The following is a 24,452-nucleotide window of genomic DNA, read 5'->3' on the forward strand; positions in this document are numbered from 1 at the left end:
AAAAAAAAATTTCGGACTTTATCTTATCTTCATGGTGAAAATGGCTACCGAATGCTATTTTTGTGTGAAAATTTTCGATTTTGTATTTTCCATTTTTAACTTTATTATGCTATAACTTTTTGAAAAATATATGAATCATTACAATTTTTTTATGATAAGTAGTATTTATATAGATCTTTCATTCGACATACTGTTTTTTTAAATCGGACCATTTCCCTAAATACAGGGGGGATTCAAAACATAAAAATGCATATAGAAAGTAGAACTTTTTCAACGTAACTTTTGAAAGTGTTCCGGAAGGTCTGACACTTTTATATATATCTTAAATTAAAGCTAATGTAATATACTTTATAATGGTAAAAAAAAATTTCGGACTTTATTTTATCTTCATGGTGAAAACAGACATTAAACTTAATAAAAAAAATACGATTTTTGTAAAAAAATTCTTTTTTATATTTTTAACTTTATAATGCTATAACTTCTCGAAAGATGTATGGATCAATATAATTCTTTTTTTTGTAGATGCATGATGTCTTTACCTATCATTTGGTATATTTTTTTTATAAATCTGACTTTTTACCTGCCTACAGGGGGGGATTCAAAATGACAACTTTTTCACAAAAAATTGACTTTTTCAACTTAAATTTTGAAAGTGTTCCGGAAAGTCTGACACTTTTATATATATCTTAAATTAAAGCTAATGTAATATACTTTATCATGGAAAAAAAAAATTTCGGACTTTATTTTATCTTCAAGGTGAAAATGGCTACCAAATGCTATTATTGTGTGAAAATTCTCAATTTTATTTTTTACATTTTTAACATTATAATGCTATAACTTATTGAAAAGTGTATTGATCAATATAATTTTTTTATGGGAAATACTATTTTCTAATAATCTCTTTTTTATTCGACATACTTTGTCTTAATCAGGATATTAATAAGGAACTAGCAGTTTATGAAGCTTTTGGAATAATCCACCAATTTTTTAAAATTAAACACTATCTAAAGATTTGCATCGAAGCGTTTTTTTTTGATAGTGATTTTAATCACTGTCAGATATCATTATACTTGATCCAACTATGCCACGTCACCACTGTGCCGCGACCCCCTGTGCTGGGTTTTTATATTTAAAGGTAATTCATTTTAGTTATTTTTTTAATGTAATGAATTAGTCTTAAACAAGGCTGGTCAAGTTAATCATTTTTTTAACTTGTTAAAGTAATAATTGTTAAACTTATTCCGTAACTTTTGTAACAAATTAAGTTAAAAGTTAATTTGAAAATATATTTCATTAAATTAAATAAGTGAATATAAGTACTAGTAGGTTTGCAAAAATATCATTCATAGGCTGATAATCTTTTTCCTTTTAAATGTTTTTTATACGACAAAAACATTATTTTTCAAACAAAAAATTATATGGAAAAATTTGAGGTTATTTTTTTTTTCCAAAAAGTAGTTTATTTTTATGCAAACTAATGGAAATTACGGAAATGGACGTATTTACGTCAAAATTGTGTATCTTGACAATTTTAGATTTTTTTTTATTTTTTGGAAATACTTATTTACAATGTGACATATTTTAAAAATTTTTAGAATAAATAAATTTCTATTATTTCTTGTGAAAATGTAGTTTTAATAAACTCATTTTTATTATTAGCAAAAATAATAGTGTATTATTTTATTCCTCTTGAATAATTTTGTTTAAAAAAAAAATGAGATACACGCAGTTTCTATAACATAATATGGTTGTCACGGAGACAACAATATGATGTAATTACATTATTACATATCAATAATGATAATGAGTGTTATAATTGCACGAAGATTAAAACAGATTTGTTAATTGGTATATTGATAATGATTTACCGGCTAATGTTGATACCACTTTACCGATGTTGCTATCCAATAATGAATGACTATTACATAAATAATACTAAGCTAAGATAATTTATAATGTAAGATTGAGTTATATTGTTATCTGATTTGTTTTAAAACACATTGATATATTATGTGCAAAAACCAATCGCAACTTAGGTTTTAATCAACGTAATTATGGTAATTTTAAAGATGTTCAATGTTTTATAGTGTTTATTCTGCTCTAGTACGCTTTGGATTAGAATTTACATTTGTGGTATGGAATTCTAAACAATTAGGCCTTATAGAATAAATAAAAAAAATTTTTCTTAAATTTATTGCGTTTAAATTCAATATTTTTTTTTTAATCGAGATGTTTATATAATGATGCATGTCATATTTTTCAAATTTTAAATGATTTTGTCAATAGCCTAGAACTTCTCTTGAAAGCTACTTGTACAGTACTTTATGTTAATACACAGTATCATAATATTATTCATGTTGAATACCAAACTAAAAACTATGTTATCAATGAACAGATGAATAGTCTATTAAATATTTATTATTAGTTAAATGATTAAGATAAGTTTGATAATTGTCAAATTAAAATTTTGTATCTAAAATGTATAGTATTTAATAATATTCTTGTAGTATGTTTTATCTATATTACATTTAAACTAATTTAACTTTTTTTTAAATCTATTTTACTGTACTCTTTTTCCTTTCATCTGGCATTAGTTTGAAATAAATAATAATTTTTCAAAAATTGAAAAAAAAAAAATTTTTTTCAATATAGATTTTTTAAGGAGGCATTTAATGAAAAATACCAAAAATGTATGTTAATTTTCTGTTTAATGAACAAAAGAAAAATTAAGTTAACGTAAAATCTAAGTATCTTTATTAAGCTAAAAAGTTCAACTTTAACTTGTTATCTCATTTATACCCAACCTTGATATTAAATATGTATGATTTTATCGAAATTAATGAACGAATATTCAAATTTACAATATTTTTTATATTAGTTACTGCAGTAGTGGAGTTTTTATCGAAAGAAGAGGTTCACATAAAAATTGAATGAGGTCGTCATCTAAAAACATGGTACTTATATAATCAAATTGCGTCGAATCTCTTAATACATGAATTATAAACCGTATACATTTTTCCTGAAAACAGCAGCATAAAAGTAAATAAATAAAATAAAATAAAATATCAAGTTAAAATGAGTTTATACTAGGGGAAGATTTAAAAATATTTCAAATTTGAATCAAAAGGGATTCTTTTACTAGATTATTGGCACTGTCTATAACTGTACTCTTTTTGTAATTTATTATTAAGATCATGAGTATATTTAAGTATCATTAAAAATATTTGTTATTTAAAAATGGATTAAAAATTAATTTTCTATAAATAACTTGTAAATAATAAAAACATAAATTATAGTATGAATTATTTGTTCCAGAATGTACTAAACAACTTTGTATAGTTTAGTCGTCAATTCTTTAAATTTGATTTGGAATGTACAGAATATAAATAAACAATAATTATAATGGTATAGGAAAATAATATTTTAGGTTAATGGCGATGTTTTTTCAAATATTACCTGTATGTCAGTGTCTTGCGATAGTAACATTCTTTTTAATTTCGTTATCATTTCCATTTATATAAAATTATTTAATTTATTAATTTAGATCTTTTAGTATTAAAAAAAGGTTTAAAAATAGAAAATTTGTATGATATAGAGATTTTTCTGTATTACCGTATGACTCATAATTAGTGGAGGAATTAGTAGTCCTACAATCTTTCTTCCATGACTCTAAATTTAATCAGCTCTTTCTTATCAAATGAACGGTTCAATTTTTTTTTTTTTTTTGTTACTTTCAATGTCGTTGTGTAAATTATATTTTTAATCTTTTAATATCTTCAGATATTCAATTTTGATCAATTGTGATGATTGATATATTTTTTTAATATTACTTTACAGGACCGCACCTGCCACTAAGGCCCGATTCATGTTATTCATTATTGCCATGAACATTGTTCACTCATAATTTTATTAAAAAAATGATAAATCAATTTTAAGAACTTAAGAAATTATATAGATAAACTTAGTAATGAAGTATAACATAGTGATTAGAAATTTTTAACGACCACTTTATTTTTTAGAAAATGCTTTCATACGAGTGAGTTAAATTAATCTAATAATGCTAAATGCTATATAAAATATGACCTATTTTTAATAATATCTTAAATGTTTGATAACAGAATTATAAATCAAGAAGATACTGCTATTATAAGAGAAGTTTGTGAGAATGATAACTCACAAGAAATATTTGAACAAGAATTAGATAATGCATTGGAAGCAGGCTATAAATATATTATAATTGAACCAACTCAATTGGCAGATGAAACAGTCCGGTGGATATCTGTGGGAAATTTTTTATCTCAAACTGCAATTTCTTCTGGAGTTCTATCTGTTGGAATAGGTTTGATATTTTGCTATTACCAAACATTCAAGTGATTTATATATATTATAAAATAACCAAATATTTTTTAGAATTTTTGATATCTATCTATGATAATCTTTTGCTATTTTTTTTTGATACTATATTTGTCAGAACTCCAAAAAATATTGTAATACTTTTTATCATAATAGTACTTAGTGATTGTTTCATAAAAATTTTTGATATCTCATTATAGTGTTTATTTTTTATTATTATTTACAAATCGCAACTTTTAATGCCAATAACATATTTTCAAAAAAACAGTGGTATTTAAAAAAAATGTTGGTTGTAAATGTTGGTAAAAATTTGTTTATTTTACCATTGAAATGAATAATAATTAAATTTTTAGTAGTTTTAGAGCAAAACAAGATAATTTTTCTCCCTAATTTTTTAATTTATTTGAACTCTAAACTAGATACTAGATATTTTATTCATTTGAAGGTATTTTCTCCTTTTCTGATATCAGAACACTTTAAAGAATTAAAATTTTTAGTTAGGACATAAATATTTTTCATTTTTGCAGCATATTTTTGGCAGTCGAAACCATTCATTTACTGTCCTCTAGTTTTAACATCTTTTGTGTGCACTGGATTGTATATGGTATCTTGGCAATTTGATCCTTGTTGCAAATATCAAGTGCATAAAGATCCTCGATTGAAATCATTACAAAAAGAAGATAATACTCCACCTCTGCCCGTAGTTATCGAACGAGGTAGTGATACTAATAGAAAAATTATTCATACTACTATAACTGCTGTATCAACAGCTTATTGTATTTGGAAATTTTATGAATTTTGTAAATGAAATTAATCATTATGAGGTAACAATGAAACATGATGTACACAATAATTGGAGGTGTTTAATTAATGTTTAAAAAATTGTATTCTGCACTTACTTTTATATTTTGTAACTAAAATCCCATAAAAGTATATATTTATATCTCATAATTTATGATTATTGTAGAATAATGTAAATTATGCATGAAATTAGTTTCTAAAAACTACACTTTTAAAAAATATGTTACTAGCAAGATTTTTTTTATAAATTTAAACCAAAAAGTATTTTAACAAATTTTAAATTATTTGTGGCAATGATTTAGAAAGAATGTGATATTTAAATATATATACATAAATATTTCATTCTAGTGAAAATATATTTTGCTTTAATTAAAAAAAGTTCATCAGAAATTCGTATAATCTTTTTATTTTAGAATTTATATTTTGACAAAATTATAAAGTTATAAAAGTTAGGAAAATTTTATATCATTCTGAACTCTATCATGTTGACATATTGTCATGAATAATATTTTTTTCTAAATTAAGAATCATTTTTTGTAAAATCATTGTAGTTGTAGTAAACACCACTTATGGACTCTGTGATACATGGATACTTCTCTGATATCTAAATAGTTTAAAATAAGAATCAAGTATTACATAAAAAATAAATTTGCATAATTTTTAAAATGCTTAAAAACGTTGATTGAATAACTGTTGAATATTCACTAAAGTACGAAATATATTGTCAATAAAAATTTTTTAATAACTTAACATTATTACTATTTTTTATATTTGATTTAAAGAAAATTAATTTTATATTAAGTAAATTATGAATTTATATTATTACTGACATTTCAAAAATCCACCATCTTCGTTTATAGTACAATTGTAAGTTTCTCTTATTGATTTTCAATTGTATAATAATTATTGAAAAAGTTAACTATTAAATATAAATAAATGGACTAACAGAATATTTGTAATTAAAAACTTATTAAATACTATTTATTGTTTAACTTAAAGTAAATGTATTTAGACTTATCAAATTTGAATTTATATTGTTAATAAAAGTTGATACTCATTAATTAATTTATAGTTCATTAACTTAAGTGAGAAATTAAATTTAGTCCTGTTAATGATTATTTAAAAAATTTCAATAAAATATAAAATTTTTAGTAAATCAGAATGCTATTTTATACCTACCTCTTATAAATAAATTGATACTTTTATAAAATCATTGAGAAATATTAATGTCATGATTAGAACCCAAATTTAAATGTATTTATAAATTTTGTTTAGGCCATTTTAAAAGTGCATAGTTTGTGCGAATTTGTTGTTAGAATATATAGTAGTGTAAAAATATTTTTCGTTAAGAGAAAATTAACATCTCTAAGACTACATCCCCTAATAGATCATATTATTACATTTCAAGCTTAATAATAAAAATTTGTACTGATTAATAATGTGTTTGGAATAATTTAACAAAATGTATAAATGCATATAAATTTGGACTTTAGTCGTCATGCATACAAATACTTAAAAATGCTTAAATTAATATTTTATTATAATATAAATCAGGCTTTTAAAATCCTACATCATATTACAACATAATATATTTCATAGATGAAAATATTGCTTTGATTCCTCAAAAATATTATTTCTGTGGCCTTCCAGTATTTCTAACATATTTCATTTTTTAATGTATTTAATATTTGTTATAATAAAATATTTGTTTTTAAATTTAAAAAATCAATCAATTAATGTAACTAAAAATTGAATTCTTATTATTATTTAATTTAACTCATTTTTGTTTTATTTTTTAAACATTACTACAAAAAAGCAAAATTATTTATTTGTTTTTGTAAAAAGAAGTATTTAAAAAATAAAATAAAATCATTCTGTCAATTAAAGTTAGTATAACAACATATTTAATAAGAAATAATTTTAGTAATTAATAAATATATTTGGAAAAGTAGTGTAGAGATACAGGCTTTTGAATACATATATATATATATATATTAGGTAAGTAGTAGTACAGGATATCTATTGTGCTAATTGTCATTTTGGAATATTCAATTTCCTGTATCTATCGATATATTTCTCAAATAATAGTTACTCATTCATTAAATGTATATAACAGAATAATTGATATATTAACTGTATATATTTGAAACTTAAAAAAAACTAGAAATTTTAAATAAAAATATATTGGCAAAAATAAATTTGGTTCGTAAAATATTTGACTTACTACTATTTCCATTAAATTTTTTTTATGATTTTTTGTAAATAATCCGATGTATAAAAAAAAATTTACTTAGACTAAGTAGAAAATATTGTAATACACATTTTACAAACTATAACCAAACTAATATTTAACTATAATTATTTCTATGAAGATATTTAAAAAAATGAACTTATTGATTATATCAGTAAAAATGATAATACTTGTGGAACTGAAGTCACTTTAAACAGCTACTATTAGAATGTCTCCAGTATACCGAAGAAAGAAATTAAACTAAACAGTTTTGCAGAATACCTCAACAATAATGCCCAAAACATTAAAACTCATCATAATCAGCAAATTATAAAACATTTTATGAAAAAAACAATTTATAACATTTCAAATTATTGTATTCAACATAAAACCCCTGTCATGTATATTTGATCTTTTATGTAAAATCAACCTTTTGTCAATGACCACCAAAGTCGAGGCATTGATTATAAAAAAAAAAAGATAATAATAATAGGATTGCAAATGAACGATTCTTTCTTATGAATATCTTTATCAAATTAATAATGAACTAGTAAATTCAAAAAAGTATTTAAGGAAATGTGTTTATGCTAGTTATAGCAGGCCCTAATAAAAAAAAATTTTTCTCAGGACCCTTATTTTTTTTTAGTGAAAAAGATTTTTTTTATTGGTTTTTATCTATGCAAGATTATTAGTTAGTTCTTAAATTTCATACTGACTTCTGTAGAAAATTATCTATTTGTTTTGTAGACACTATTTCTATTTTACTTTTACTAGTCGCTGCATTAAATGTATTTTCTAGCTAACAACTATAAACTACAGAATAAAACTTGGTATTCTAATCACTAAATAAAAACACAGTTTTCAAATTCATAGGTAAAGGTTGAAACTATATTAATAACTCACTATAGGTACACATAAATAATTGACAAATGTCAGAACTACTGCTATTACATGAGCTAAACAAGTTCTAAAATGTAATTGTCAATACGCTGTTATATTCACATGTATATAATAAGTAAATTAGTGGCTAATAAAATTAATTCTCTGGTGATACAAAAATTGTGAAGAAACATTACATAAATATTGTCAAAACTTTAATAAAAAGGAACACAAGATGTGTAATAAGCACCATATATCAAGCAACTAATCATTATAATTACATAATTTAATTTGTAAATAGTCTTATGAAGAAAGAAAGAGATCATTTAAAAAATATAATTGACTAACAATAAAATTAATTATAAAACTTTGGTAAAACAATTTAGACTAATCAAACATAATATGTCAAGTTTAACTAATTGTACAAAGTAATTTGTTCTACTTTTTACAATAGTAGAAGAAAATATATTATTAATACTTAACTAAGATAAGCTTCTTTGCAAAGTTATAATTGAAATTAATGCAATTATGCACAGTTAATGATTAATTAATTAAACAACAGTAATTGACATAGGATATCTAGAATATATTTTATTACTAAGAGTTAAGAGCATCAAATTTAATAATATTAACATGTGTTATTATTATTATTATTATTTTTTTTTGTTAGTGAAAATTTATTATTTTTTATGAAAACCTAATTATTTATCATTAATTTATAATTCCTAATAAAGTTATGTTAATAGTACATATAAACATTCAAAAAATAGAATTTTTCATAAATCCTTAAGCATAATATGGACGGCAATTACTAAAATATACATGGAATGTTTATACAGTAACAAATAAAAAATATTATAAATTTTTTAAAAACAACTTCATTTTTAAATAGAAAATAAAATATAAATTTTAATAAAATGGGAAATCAAAAATAAGTGTATTTCAAGTTAGTTAAAATAATTAAAATAATTTTAATTTAAAAAATTTCATAATTTTAAGTGCATAAGATCAAATTTAAAATTAATTACCATTGCATAATATCTATTTGTTTCATAAATTTTTATCATAACTGTGCATCTAAAATACCTATTTACTAGAGTATTCATGGAACCATACAAAATAAAACAATAAAAAATTTGATCAACTTCTAAAAATATAGTGACTGACCTTTTTTGTCAAATATGAGATTCCCGTATGCCGACAAAAACGGGCTGCAGCCGATGCTCGTCTGTCTGATGGCAGGGAATCCTTAAATCCTACATTTTTTGACTAGTATATCGATTAGCTCTGTATTTCATTATCCAAAAATACAATCTAGGCCAAATGTAACGTAATCCAATAGCTAAGCGGGCATATAGTGGAGCTATTATAACCTCTTGTTCATCATCAACTACCGCCTCTACAATTTGTTGAGCAACATACTCAGCAGAATAACCAGCCATTGTTGATTCATCCATAACTGTAAAAGAATAATATTATTAAGTACATAATAAACTACTAATATCATGAGATTTAGTGACATTCAATGTAATGATTATACAAACCATTCCAGATAGTTAATAGACCCAAAGAAGTTATTTCTAGTTTTAATTTAAACTTCGTCATATTTAAATATTTCATTATTGTCTAAGATACCTTGAGTAACAAACACTGATTTGAAGCTGAATTAGATGTTTTATAAAAGTATAAAATAAAATGTCTACCAAATTAAAATCCTGACCAATGCATTAATTATGTTATAAAATTGTGGTTATTATATGATAATTTTAATTACTCTTGATAAAAAAATATTGATAGTGTAAAAGTAAAAAATGATTAAAAATTAAAAAAATTTAATACACTTACTGCCATATTTTGAGCCAGATCCAGTCAAAGCATTTAAAGACAAATTAGTTTGAATATAACCAGGACTTACAACTGTTACCTTCACTTTATGATGTGAAATCTCAGCTCTCAATGTATCAAAAAAGGCTTGTAAAGCATGTTTTGATGCTGTATAAGCAGATCTAAAAAATTAAACAATATTCTTAAGATATAAAATATTTATATTTATAAATAAATAGTGATAACTATAATTATAAACCTTATATCAAAATGAAACAACAGAGTTTTCTTATTTATTTTAATAATATATTTTTATACTACAGTTAATAGTAAAATAGCTAGTAGTTATATTGTTATACACAGTGTCAGTACATAGCAGTGGTGTAGTTAGAAGATATTTATGGCAGGGGGTATACATAGGAAAAATTTTTATTACACATACAAATAAAAAAAGTTTTCACCATGTAATAATTTTTATTGAGGGGATCTGTCTTACTCAAACTCCTCTTTTCTGGTACAGGGGCTACAGAATTATGATTTGTCACAGGCCCTACAAAACCTAGGATCGTCACTGGTTACAGAGTCAAATTAAATTAGATGAAATTTTAATGAATATAATAGTTATTTTAGTAAATTTTACAAATTTACAAATTATAATTAAATAAATTTATAATTATTATAATATTACTTTATTATTCTAAATAATTATCTAACAACTGATAAATCATAGTTTCTCAAAAAAAAGTGATAATAATTCCTATGAAAAATTTTAATTTAATTAATTTAACTAATGCATTAATTTTTATTTTATTTATATTAAGTATATATAAATTAATTAAGAAATAATAATTTTTCAAAATTAATGATAATACTAATTAAGCTAAGAGCCAGATATTAAAGAATTATAGGGGTTCATTTAGTCCAAGGCTTCAATTTTTATACAAAATAAACATTTTTACTATTACTCATTACATTTTCACTATGAACAATAAATAAATTAGGAAATTTAAATATAACAACTTAATCAAAAAAAAAAATTAGAATTCTGGATTTGATTATGCTAACAGGCTGTTACTATATTAAATAAATACATCTATAAAATATGTAATTTTTAGATACATTTTCAAGATATACTTGTACATGCATAAATGAAGGAATGATATAATTAAACAAATATTACAACAGTAAGAAATTATCCATTCGTGTACTAATCAAAAATTGACATTTATGAAATAACTACCATAAATAATATGTTGAAAAAAAAATTAATTAAGATATTTTATGTTAATATTAGGGCACAAGTGTTTAGAATTTGAAATGTAGATATTGTATTTAGTAGTTCATAAAAGATTTAATAATATTTATTTAAGGACATTTATACTTTTTAATTATTTTAGGTCATTAATTTTAAAACTATATTGAATAAATTTTATCATGTTGAGTAATTTGATTATTTATAAAATCAAAATTGATTTAAATAATGTAGAGTGAAGTGAGGTAATTGTAATTATTAATATTACAGAAACACATATAAGGCCCAGAATTTTTCAATCTAAAATAAAATGTGCTAAATTTATTAAGAGAAGAATTCTAATTTACAATTATAATTTTAGTTTACATTTACACTACTTCACCCTAAATGTTTAAATTTGTAATTATAAACTTTAGTAGTAGAGTAAATGATTTTTTAATATTTTATTTTACACATTTAAGTTAAAATTTATGATATATTCTTTTTAATATGCAACTTCTCTTCACTTGAAAATATATTAATAAAATAAAAATAAAATTATCAATTTTTAATTGTTCAAATAACTCTAAATTGGTCATAATGCTTCTTTATACAAATATTATTTCAGATTTTTATAAACTATATTTCATTACCTAAATGGAACAGCTATTTTTCCTTGAACACTACTTATTGCTACTATGTGTCCACTCTTATGATGTATCATGCTAGGTAATAATGCTATAAGTAAAAAGCAAATAAGTTAAAATGGGTAAACTATTTCTAATTTTTATTAATTAATTCATTTTTGAGGATTACCACTATGTTATTCTATAACTTTTACTAATTTTACCTTTAGTAAGTGCAACTTGACCAAAATAATTGACTAACATAACTTTGTAATCAACTTCAGCTGTTGTTGCATCAGCTCTACCTCTATAACTTATACCAGCATTGTTTATCAAAATATCAACCCGACCAAACACTCCTAAAACTTTTTGACTAACAACTTCAATGGTAGATTGATCAATAAGATCTAAGACTAAAGTGCATGGTTTATTTACATTCTTTACCTATAAAAATAAAAATTTGTTAAACATTTTTTTTTTACTAATGGCTAGATATTGAATAATTACATCATTTCGACTCAACAAATCACTTTTCACACGTTCTAGCTCTGTAGGATTTCTTCCAGTTAAAATCAATGCACACCCATGTGAATAAAATTCATGGGCTAATGTTTCACCTAATCCAGAACTGGCACCAGTTATTAATACCACCTAGTATATTATTTATTTTAAAATAAAGTAATAAAAATATAAGGTCATTTTGAGGTCAAAAATCATTATTTTTTGACTCAGTAAACATTAAGCAAATTAATAAAATTACACTTGACGCCAATAGTTAACTTACCTTAGATTTTAAAGTGTTATATTTGTTGGAACAACATTTGTTAAACATAAATACAGATAATGGTATAATAACTGGCAGTGAATAACAAACATATTGCCAAGTATTTGGATTGGCAAGTTCATCAGACATTATTGTAAAGATTTTGATTAAAAATTGATTGATTTCGAAAACTAAAGATGTTTTTTATAACTTATACTACAATGTTTTAATGTAAACATTAAAATTAATTTGATTGAATTTCGTATTTTTTCCCCCTCTACTTACAAGAGGGTATGCAACTAAGGCCTAATTCGTAAGTCTATGAATGAATAATGATTACATGATACTGCCTAGCGGATATCCGATAACAATCAGCAGACGTCAGTAGATGATTTGATAACGACCTACCACTGATAGTAATTTAAATTATAGTAAAGACTGTGACTAAATACAGAATTACAAGTATTTAATTTTATTTTTAATGCACAAAATTATTTTGTTATTTTTGGTTTACTATTACGAAATAGCGTTAAAAGATTTTATGAATGAAAAGCAAGTGCTTCTATTTATATAATAACATTGTTACGTGTTAAAAAGCATCAATACTTTTTCACCAATGGTCAATAAATTTGGTTTTCATAAAAATGGGTTATGATTGTCATGACAACTTGTAAATATATTTTTGATATATCCTAAATTAGCAATATTTTTTTTATTTCAATTGGTTATTTCGTAATGTGCAAGTGTTCGTAAAAGAATATATATATTTTTAACACACATCATCAGTATGAATATATACTGATGATGTGTATTTTAATTCATTCTAATTTAGGGCAAATAAATTCAATCTAAAAAAAAAATAATAAAATAATGATTTTCATGTTTAAAATAAAGGAAGTTGTATTAACTGTATGGATGATCAAAGTTTATCTACAAGAAAAAAAAACATACTAAAAAAAAATTACAATCTAAAATCATATAACTGACATATGGTTTTTAAATTACTCATTTGAAAATATTCTGTTTTTGGTGATAGACAGATCAAATCGATAATTTTATAATAATAATTATTATTATATATAAATAGTTTTTGAGTAACAATTGTGGGGTGAAATAATTTCGCATTATCTTATTTTTGTCTCAGTAGAGCCCAAGTTTCAAAATGGTGGGCTAATTATTTTTTTTGCTTACCTATTCTTACTACTGCCAAAATCTTACATTATGTATAGTAATAATTTGCTAATATAGACCTGTCAGCGCCCTCCTTCTTGAATAAACCACTGCTTAAATTTATTTATTGGTACAGTGACAATAACACCTATTTTGCACAATTGCACATTGGTATAATTATAGTTTTGAATTCAACTGAACTTGGTCCCATAAAAAGATATAAAAAAAAAAATCTTTTTAAAATTCGTATCGAAATGAAAAATTAGTTTAAACTACTTCTTAATAATTGATAAAAATAAAACTCCAATAAAAAAAGTCAATTTAATTATTGTTAAATAATTTTGTATTGCATAACAATGTACAACCAGTAGGAATCAAATAATTTGCGTAACAATTATTTTTATAAGTCTTTATGATTACAAGTAATTTATAAACTAATAACGAGTATAACAATTAATTTGTTTTATTTTCGTTGACGTTTTGAAACTTTAAATACTAAAATGTTTAAATTAAAAATATATCTACATGAAATATTAAATTTTTTATATATAAAAAAACAACGTTGGATAAAATGGTCAAGCAACGACTTTTTAGGAATAAAACATTGATGGACTGATCTATTGTTGTTCTGAGTCACTGGTAGGCGTTGGTGATATCGACTTAGAGGTTGTGGCCGCCATGGTCTCCGGTTGAGTATCCCGTTTCTGTTCCAGCAACTTCATCTCGTATTTGAACAGCACTTGTTCGATGTCACGTCGAGCCATCAGTTGTAGAGCTTTGTCACCTTTAAGGTTACGCATTCGCTCGGCGATATAATCGGAAAACGTGTTGAATTCGTCAGTTTCCGGCTTGCTCATCCGGATCATTTTCCTATATCCTCCGCCAATATCGTCGTCAGAGTCATCGGGTTGGGCCCTGTTTTTACGACTTTGCCACGGCATTTGTGGCTCTTGCACGTCCACTATGGGCTCACGGTAATCGTCCATGTGGTGGAAATCAATTTTGGAGGAACCGTGCAATGTGGACGCCTGCACGCTGTCTGCTTCATAGCTGCTCGTATTTGTATCGTTAGCTGCCTCTATATAACTGTTATCATCTGACAACGGAGCACCCCATTGGAACTGTTGATTTTCCCCGTCCTGCTAAAACAAATAAATAAAAATTGTAATTTATGCATTTGAACAAAACTTGTGTAATTATTAATATCTAAAAAACTACGTAAAGATCAACTTAATGTACATCAATGCGAACGATGATAAAAAAATAATGAGTTAACTATAAGACATAAAAAAACGTAAAATATTACTTAATTTTCCTAATTAAATTTCATGTTTTAGTCAAATTGTTCGGAAATTTTTTAATGTAAAACACTTTAAAGTAATTTCCATCACCAAAATCTGAGCCTAAATTATAGCGTTTCAAGTTTTTTTCAGTAGAGTTCTTATTTCTTGTACAAGATAACTTTATAATATAATGATGCATTTAAGAAACAATAATTATATTTGAAAAAAAAAAAAATTTTAATATCACATTATAAAAATAATTCCATGATTAAAAAAAAATCAAAATTATGTAGAAAATTGTATAATTTTATGTTTAAATGTAATTGTTTTTAATAATTTTCCAATGTAATAATAAATAAAATTTAAGATAATAAAAAAATTAGTAGCACCATTAATTTATTATTGTTGTTGATGATTTGGAAGTATATTGTATTGAATAACAACACGGTAATAAAATGATTCCAGTTATAAAAATCATTAAAAACTTATTGTGTGAATAACGTTAAAGAAAAATATATACAATTGTAAATAAAATGTTTAAAATTAATTTGAAATAAAGAACTTGATAATTGTTTGATTTGTGAGTACTCTTGAATATTAAAAGCAATTGTTATTGTTTTTACACACATCATATGTATAATGTATTTTATTTGTAATTTTTGTGAATTAAAAACATAATAGTTTTGTGATTTTAAAAAAAACATTATTCTAATGAATTTTCACCAGCAAAAAATAATCAAGCTAAGAGTAATTGAAATTTGAAAAAAAAAAAAACGGACAGTATTTTATTGTAACATAATGAAAAATAAAAATAACAAAATTGTTTACATTAGGATACATGGATACTAATTATAAAAAATGTTGTTTTATTAACCAGCTTACATTTTGGAGAAACTAAAAATTTTACTGAGTCATTTTGTTTTAATAATTCAGTTTATTCAGACTAGATATATGAAACTTATTTCTAGTTTATACAACGATAGAAATGAATTTATTGATTGTAGTTGGATGAGTATTATGTAAATAACTAGAAAGCATATTGTTCAATATTCAATTTGAAATCGACTTAATAGTTGTTAAATAGGAGACAGGGCAAACCACCATTGTTGCTCATTTAAGAAGATAAGTAACTACTTGTTGATAGATTTTAAATGATAAATACCATAACATGTGCTAAGTTAAACAGCACTTCGGTTCCGTTATAATATTTGACTCCGCACATGTTGAGATCACCACTTAATATTTTGATGAACAGTGTGTGTCATAGTAATATAAATAAGTAAAATAACGTTTTGTACACCGAAGTACAATTCAAGTTTAAAGTAAATGAGTCAATTGTTTCAATAAAAATTATAATACTTCTCCAGTCATTAACAGACTTTTTTTTTAAATGAATAATTAATTTGAATAGCTTTAAAAATTATACAAAGAGTCATTTACTTTTAATAAGGTTGCGTGTACTTAAAAAAAAAAAATTAATTGATATTTGTACAATTCAGTTATGTTAAATTGAAGTTCATTAATTAATCAATATAATAATAACAATACTATAAGAAAACAGAGCAATTGATTCTCTTAATGGATTCAGAAAGATTTTTTTTTAATTTTATGGATATATATACATATTTTTTTGTTAATACGATCAAGTAAAAATTTTGTTTTAGAATACTGTTTGTTTGTCGGAAATTCTTAAGAATTTAAATAAAGGTTACAGGGGAAAAGCGGTAAAAATCAATGTATCTACATTTTTCATAAGAACAAAAATAATAATTTTAAGACAAGTACTCATTAAGTTATAAAAATTTTAATATAAAAAATTGGTATGTAATGAGGATAGGTAATTTCAATTGAAAATTCGCAGTACTGTACGTATACGTAGCTCGCATTCCATACCCAATCTATGTATTAAAATGCTTGTAACTCAATAACTGATTATTCTAAAATTGTTATTGATCCATCAAACTTTTTTGTAACAAATAGAATAAAATGGCCATTTTGAATAATACAAAAAATATTTATATATTATAATATATATATAAATATAATATTAAACATATTTTAAGAAGGAAATGATTATTCAAAAAAAAAAATTCAACAAAACGATAATTGTATTAAAAGTTATGAGCATTGTCAGTTAAACCTAAAACACTATATAAACAACAGTTTAATCGATTTTCATTTCAGTGTTATTTTATTGTTAGTCAAATGGTTTTAAAAGATTTTTAAACAATGATTATCGTATTGCTTCAGATTAGTGCAGAATTTAATGTTTTATTAGATTTCTAGATATTAACAATTACTAAAAATAAATTACAGATTAGAGTATTATGTTCAATTAATATACCCAATTTAAATTTCTTGACAGCTAAAAAAATTCTTAGAATTACCAAGTTTTCATTTCAAGAAGACAAATACTCCACAATTTACAACTTTTATTAGCAGTGGACTTTCCAAAAACAAAATTTCAAGAACTACAGCAATCAAATTGCATAACGTCGTTTCTTTCATTGAAATTAAAACAATGGAAAACAATTCAATATAAAAATAATTCTGAAATAGTAAATGTAATAAACTTGAAAGAGTATTGACACGATACAAAAAATTTGTTACTAGGATATCTTTAAATTTTAGCTATAAGAGTGTTAAAAATAAAATGACTTTTTAAAAATTGAATTAAATATCTTTAATAAAAAATAAATAAAATTCCTAAGTTCATAAAAAAAATAATCAAGATGCAATATAATGAACTTAATATCATTATTTACCTAAAAACATATATCCTAATTGGATAAATCAACTAAAGATGTTTCTGAATCTATTTACAGTTTTTATTAATTTCATTATTTTACTAAGTTTTTATTTATTATAAATTTCTGGTCTCATTGTAGATCATTTTTTGTATCAGAATCAGTTTAGTTATTAAGGTTTTAAATAGATTTGGAAAATTATTGATCTCCGTGAGTAGTTTTTGTACAACATGAAAATAAAAAAAAAAGTTAGTTTACAACTTTCAACGCCCCTTACAAATTAGTTAATCAATAGTGACCACATATATTGGTTTGCGTGCCATATATACTTAAGGATTATTTTGTAATCAAATTGTTATATTGGGAATTTAATTATTTAGATCACTGAATATTTTCTGACAACTTTAAATAACTATCATACGAAAAAACGTTTTCTGTTTTCTTTTTTTGGAAAATTTTATATTTTCACATCTAAAATAATATAATAATAAAATGTCTGTGACCTTCAAAAACATTAAAAGCTAAATTTTGTTATTAAAATTCTAATTTTTTAGCAAATACCACGAAATAAAATATGCATTTTATTCATTTATGTTTACTTTACTGATGGTAACGCACTAGAGCAAGTAAATGAATATAAATACTTGGGAAGTAATCTAACAGAGGACGACCGTAGTACCAGAGAGATCATAAGCAGAATAAACTAGGCTAAATGTGCATTTTAGAGCAAGAAAAATATGTTCATATCCAGAAATATTGATATAAAAGCGAGGAAAAACCTACTAAAGGCTTATGTTTGGAGTGTAGCACTGTATGGAAGTGAGAAATTGACCATAAGTAAAACAGAAGAAAAAAAGACTCCTAGTAATCGAGATTTGGTGTTACAGAAGGCTACTAAGAATTAGTTGGACAGAACACATAACAAATAAAAAAGTTTGTCACAGAACCGGAGAAAAAAGGAGTTTTCTGAAGACATTAAAAACAAGAAGAGCCAAGTTAATTGGACACGTACTGCGTCATAACAGTCTACTAAGCAGAATAATAGAAGGTGCCATTGAAGGACCAACAGCAGAGGGAGACCACCACTGGACTACATTAGTTAAATAGTTAGATGTATGGACTGCAGATCTTATTGCGAATTACAAAGGAAAGCCGAGAAGCGTCAAGAGTGGAAAATTGCTGCCAACCAGCCTTTGGGCTTTTAACAAAAAAAAAAAAAACTGTACCGATATTTTTTGGTACATAAAATATAGCCAAATAATGGACATTGGAGATTTGTTTACATTAATAGTTACAAAATAAAAATTTATACATTTATCATTTACAAGTATTAATAATGTAAGTAAAAAAAATATAAAAGCCATCTTTTTTTTTGAGAATTTATTTATTAAAACGAGGTAAATAAAAAATTTAATTTATCGGTTAAAAATATACAAGGAATTATTTTTGGTAAATCTTTAATTTTCAATAAAAACACTGCTAGAACATTTAATATTCTAATTGTAAAAATTAATAAAGAAGTCTAAGACTACTTATCTTTTTAATATAAGTATCAACGTACAATAAATGATAATACTTTTGAGCATTGTGTCGATTGATACATGACAGCACACGGTATTATATTATTAGCAATAAACTATCGTACCCTGAGATGTTTGTAATGTAATGATTCATTTTTCAGCAAGTAATGCAGTATACATTATACTTGATTATGTTTAGTTTAATAGTTCGTCTTATTGAACATGAAAATTTTCTAATAAATCATTATTATGACTCAAATTGTGAATAATTTATTGCAAAAATCAAATTTACACAAGGTTTGATTATAAAAAAAAAAAAAAAAAAGCTAATGAATGATAACAAACGATTTTTAATTAATACATAAATTTAATAATTCAGTATTATTCATAATATGTATGCAAATAATTTGATAATAATATACAATGTAAAATTAATTAGTTTCTTAGATATTTTCTTTTTTTTGGTTTTTAAGGAATTTTAAATTAATGTAATTAAAAAAATGTAATAAATCGTAAATAACTTTTAGTTATAAGCAGAAACTATAGATATATTTGCATAAAAATGAAGTATATTTAAATAGTTGATTTTTTTAGACAAATTTGAAAATATTAGATGGTATTTTAATCGCGCGAGAATTGGATGAAGAAAATATTTAGCTATTATTCCGACGAAATTGCATTTAGGGCTTGGCAAAATTGTATGTAACGGGGTCACTAATTTTAGAATTTTCTTCAATAAAAATTACAAAATATAGTATTTCATGTAGTATTTCTATGTTAACACTTGAAAAATAAACAATATTTTTTTTGAGGCGCATTTCTGAAAATTAGCACGAGCGCAACTAAACCTAAATAAGGCCCTGAGAAAATGTTAGGAGTAATTTATTTACTACGAAATCAGAAAAATAAAATACTTTTTACTGGAATAAGTAGTACACCACTACAATTCCACGTACAATGTTGATGGTAAGTAGAAAAATTTATTTGTGTTTCCTTGGCAACGGAGTAGAACATCGTTTTATGTTTGAACAATAAACACAATATGAAATTAAATCTAATTACATTTTCCTATATAAATTCTATTGATTAACAACTTTTAAACGTGAATAAATAAAATTTAAATAAAAATCTGTTTTTACACAATTTTACTTCATATTGTTTTTTATAAATTGATCATTTTTAGATTAAAACGTTTCATAGTTTTTACAACAATGACATTTTCGAACGATTAAAAAATATACTATATGTAAATAAAACCTTTTAAAAATAATTAGAAATAGTAACTATTTTACTTTTATTGTTTTATGTATTTTGGACATGCTATAAAACATTTTCGTACGTAATTGATACGAATACGAGTAGGTCAAAGCATAATAACTCGTCATTAGCAACACAATTACTTAAATATAATATTATAATTACTTTTTATTAATAATATCATTGAAAAATAAATAGTGATTTTTTTTTTTTATATTTAATTTACGAACTGAAGTAATCTCGAGTCGTTCGTGTTATCTATAAATACTAATGGCAATTAGTAAATTCAGTGATAATTATGAACTTATACCAGATAAAATTTTCAACTGAAAAGTAATAATACTATTGATTGATTTTGAAATATTCGGTTAAATTCAAGGGGTAGACATTCGTGTGAGAAAATTAAAATACAGATTCTGGCAGAGCGCAGTGGGCGCATGTACAACGCAAGCGCTGCGTCAGATGCAAGAGCAGCTGTGTAATGCAATAAATAATATAGTATCCGTTAAAAAAAAAAACGCGCCAGACTAACTCGTGCCGCTTAGTCAGATGGGCGCGCGCAACGCCGTCAACCCGGTTAAAAAACAAACGATATACTTACATGCTGGGCGGCTGCGTGGGCTGCTGCGACGGCAGCGGCATAGTTGGATACGCCGGACGTTCCAGAGGAAAACCGCGATTGGTCATTGAGGAAGCACAGCAACTGATAACCAAACCATTTGGGATTGTACACAGTGCCGGCTTCTTGGGCCCTCTTAACTTTGACGTTTTCACGGCTGAACTGTACTCTGAGCGTGCAGATCTTTTTGGCGATTTCTTCCTTTGGACATTTGAGCTTGGCGCTGATCTGCTCAAGAGCTTCATTTTTCATCCGCTTGTTCCGATAGTGCACCGAACTAGTGTCCCACAAAGCCGGCCGAGCCCGAAAAAGGTCGATCAGTTGGACGGTCTGTTCCCTGTACCATTCCATGCCGAGAGGACTATTTTGGGTCGAGTACTTGTTGGATCAAAATAGTCGTAAAGGAATCGATCACAACACGGAAACGGGGGCACAGACGTTTTCGCAAAAAATTGTCGATACTAAACACATAGCGATTTCAGGGCAAACTATATCATGTTATTAACGATTAAACGACGGCAAAGAAACAGTCGAGGAGACGGTGGTGGCAATTGTTGACGGTGGAGGTGTTGCCGGTATCAAAATAATAACATTGGGTATAACACGCGTTTGAATGGGATAATGGTTGATGGCAAACTGCAGCGACCTTGGGTTTAGTTCACGTTATAAAACAATGTTTAGTGAACATCTGCTGGTCGCGGTGCGTTGTTGCCGTGGCGCATGCGCACCTGGTTTCGATCAACAAAATGTTTTCCGTCTATACATTCGGAAAACAAAAACTCAGTCTGCCGCCGATTTCGTGTCCAAGGTTGCGCCGCTGCCGTCGTCCGTCGAAAAAACACCGGGCGACAACAATGACATCAACACAACCGCCGCCGCCGCCGCTTCGACATTCGAACAATGCTCGCCACTACTACCACAATAAAAATTCAACGCAGCCTCATCTAGAATCAGAACTCTGAAGTGGCGTTCGCACCAGTAGTGTGTTATTCCTTTGATCGGGTTTCATATTTCGGATGTTTTTAGTATTTATTAGACTTACTAGCAGAGTCTTAAGTACTAATATAAATAAACAATCAAGACGCATTTGAATAAGAAATTTGTCGTCTTCAGTGACATCCTAAAATTTCTTTGCGCGTTTCTGACGAAGAAAGAACTAAAGAGTAGTGGCAATTAAGAGCGAAACCTTTAAGACAAAACTCTGTGCAATTTATATAAACGCGCCTCAAATGTTTTTTGTCTCTAACATTTTAATTATTACAATGAAATGTAATTTACAATGTTATATCGAAATTTTGCACCACTAGCGAGTAGAAGAGAGGCTTGATTTATAATCTCTACATTTGACCCGAACACATTCAAATTATACATTATAATTGGTAGACTTTAACATGTAATTATTTTATAAACACGAATTAAATTATGAAAAAATAATATTCTAATAGAAGTTTTAACTGAATTTCATTATTTTAATGATTATTTTTTCGAGATCTATGCAACCCTGAAATTCGTTCGTATAGCTATGTACGAATTATTATTCGAAAAAATAATGTCTGCGTGTTGACCCTGAGGGAAGAAATTAAACGTGAGAGATCTATCAATATGACTATGATTTTTTTATTCTCATTGTAAATTAAATAAATACATACCAATTTTTAAATAAAATTCATAATAAATATTTTAAACTGAACAATTTTTATTTTGCTAATAATAATGTTTCTTATAAGAACCTAATGGAATGTGGTTTAATTACTTTGTTTACAAGCTTAATTCAAACTTGAGAAATAATATAATATTAAATATAATAATCACATTATTAGAAGACAATTTTTGTCTCTCTTAGTTTCATTTATTCTGGTTAAATTTTGTATTTAATAACCATACAATTGTTTTGTTACTATAATGGTTTTTTGTGAGAAGGTGCACCTTCTCAAAAAAATCGTCCATAAGTATTCATGTATTTTATAAAAATATAAATAACATGTATGATTACATTTACTATAATTGATAAAATTTAATTACTGGAGTATTGTCGGTTATTCATAGTTAATAATAGTAAGAGTAGTGGAATTCGAATTATTTTTGTAATTATTTCATTACATTTAAAGTAATCATTAAGAATATATCCTCTATAATATCTAGTAGTTAATTCTAATAAATATTTTTTTTTAGTGTACACCTAATGATAATTGCCTTATTTTTCATTGATAAAACATTTTTTCTTAGTCTTCTCTTGGATCATTTAAATAAATTATCATAGCTATTTACTTAAACACAAAGGCACTAAAATTAACTATTCGAATATGTATTTATAAACATCCTCGTATTTTTTATTTGTTGTAATTTAATGATTATATAATAATTTTACACATTTTGTCAAAAAAAATGTTTCCGAATACTTAATACATAATTATTTGTTACATCTCTCTCGGTTTAAAACTCATAGGATAATGTGAAAAAATAAATACTTTGGACAAGATTTAAAATTTTTAAAATATGTATTTTAAATAAATATCGTCAATTAGCTTTAATTAAAAAATTAATACGATTTTAATTTTTTGTGAATTCTATGTCCTTTATTATGTTTTGAAGGACTTTTGAATTGAAATGTAAAAATTGAATTAATACAAGTTGCTGAAAATAATTTGTAGTTACAGAAATATATATATATATATATATATATATATATATACATTCAATATTTTTGTGTTGTAGCAATAATGATGCTAATAAAATAGTTCTTTGAAAAATTCTGAGATATGAATGTATTATTACAAACAAGGTTATTCAACTTAATCAGATACCTTGAAAATGTTTATAACTATCGTCAATTTGATTTGCATGTCAACAATGACGTAAAACCTATACTTGGTTAATTAATGCTAAATATATTTTCAAATTATAAGATTTTATTTTTCATTAAAAAGTTTTAAATTGACAAAAAAGTTGGGAAGAATAAAAATTAAAATCCTCATTGGCTATAAGATAATACATGACTGAAGAAATAATGTGCTTGTACAGGGAGATGTATAAAAAGGGATTAATAAAGATCATTCGAACCTAATTAATAGATTGTGTTTGGAGATAAAATTTGATAAGTGTTTTGAAATTCATAACGCCGGGCCCGAATATGTGTAATTTTTTGTCAA

The 24,452-nt window shown here is 24.9% G+C and overlaps 4 protein-coding genes across 8 annotated transcripts in view; 1 reads left to right on the forward strand and 3 right to left on the reverse strand.

Moving 5' to 3' along the window:
- The window catches only part of LOC126902302 (uncharacterized), a 16,093-nt gene extending 12,455 nt beyond the window's left edge, over positions 1–3,638 (reverse strand). For all 3 annotated transcript variants that reach the window (XR_007703187.1, XR_007703186.1, XM_050679416.1), the window contains exons 1-2: positions 3,457–3,638; positions 2,883–3,019 (exon numbers count right to left, since the gene is read on the reverse strand). Coding sequence is in view for 1 of the 3 variants with exons in the window: in XM_050679416.1 (XP_050535373.1) it covers positions 2,883–3,019; positions 3,457–3,513 (194 nt within the window). In the remaining 2 variants the exon portion in view is untranslated. The remainder of the gene's footprint in view (positions 1–2,882; positions 3,020–3,456) is intronic.
- Positions 3,639–3,740: 102 nt separating this feature from the next.
- On the forward strand, positions 3,741–5,546 carry LOC126902342 (transmembrane protein 11, mitochondrial). Its single transcript, XM_050679505.1, has 3 exons — positions 3,741–4,036; positions 4,119–4,339; positions 4,881–5,546. Exons 1-3 carry the CDS (start codon positions 4,023–4,025, stop codon positions 5,159–5,161), a joined length of 516 nt encoding a protein of 171 aa, XP_050535462.1. The 5' UTR covers positions 3,741–4,022; the 3' UTR covers positions 5,162–5,546.
- Positions 5,547–5,618: 72 nt separating this feature from the next.
- LOC126902323 (dehydrogenase/reductase SDR family protein 7-like) lies at positions 5,619–13,055 on the reverse strand. 2 transcript variants are annotated; one of them, XR_007703188.1, is made up of 7 exons: positions 12,729–13,055; positions 12,452–12,595; positions 12,169–12,388; positions 11,972–12,056; positions 10,109–10,269; positions 9,431–9,722; positions 5,619–5,758 (listed from the first exon to the last, which is right to left on the reverse strand). XR_007703188.1 is itself a non-coding variant. In XM_050679455.1 (6 exons), the coding sequence occupies exons 1-6, from the start codon at positions 12,855–12,857 to the stop codon at positions 9,520–9,522; spliced, it is 942 nt and encodes a 313-aa protein (XP_050535412.1). In that variant the 5' UTR covers positions 12,858–13,055; the 3' UTR covers positions 8,251–9,519. The 2 variants fall into 2 exon arrangements, 1 of the variants encoding a protein (XP_050535412.1); XM_050679455.1 differs by lacking the exon at positions 5,619–5,758 and having other exon boundaries at positions 8,251–9,722.
- A 1,269-nt stretch (positions 13,056–14,324) lies between these two features.
- Positions 14,325–22,407, reverse strand: LOC126900995 (uncharacterized). 2 transcript variants are annotated; one of them, XM_050677076.1, is made up of 2 exons: positions 21,286–22,407; positions 14,325–15,019 (listed from the first exon to the last, which is right to left on the reverse strand). In XM_050677076.1, exons 1-2 carry the CDS (start codon positions 21,652–21,654, stop codon positions 14,495–14,497), a joined length of 894 nt encoding a protein of 297 aa, XP_050533033.1. In that variant the 5' UTR covers positions 21,655–22,407; the 3' UTR covers positions 14,325–14,494. The 2 variants fall into 2 exon arrangements, with proteins under 2 accessions (XP_050533033.1, XP_050533034.1); XM_050677077.1 differs by having other exon boundaries at positions 14,325–15,016; positions 21,286–22,405.
- Between the last annotated feature and the right edge of the window lie 2,045 nt (positions 22,408–24,452).

The sequence above is a fragment of the Daktulosphaira vitifoliae genome, unplaced genomic scaffold (assembly GCF_025091365.1).
Source record: "Daktulosphaira vitifoliae isolate Bord-2020 unplaced genomic scaffold, ASM2509136v1 Scaffold_3, whole genome shotgun sequence".
Taxonomy (NCBI): domain Eukaryota; kingdom Metazoa; phylum Arthropoda; class Insecta; order Hemiptera; family Phylloxeridae; genus Daktulosphaira; species Daktulosphaira vitifoliae.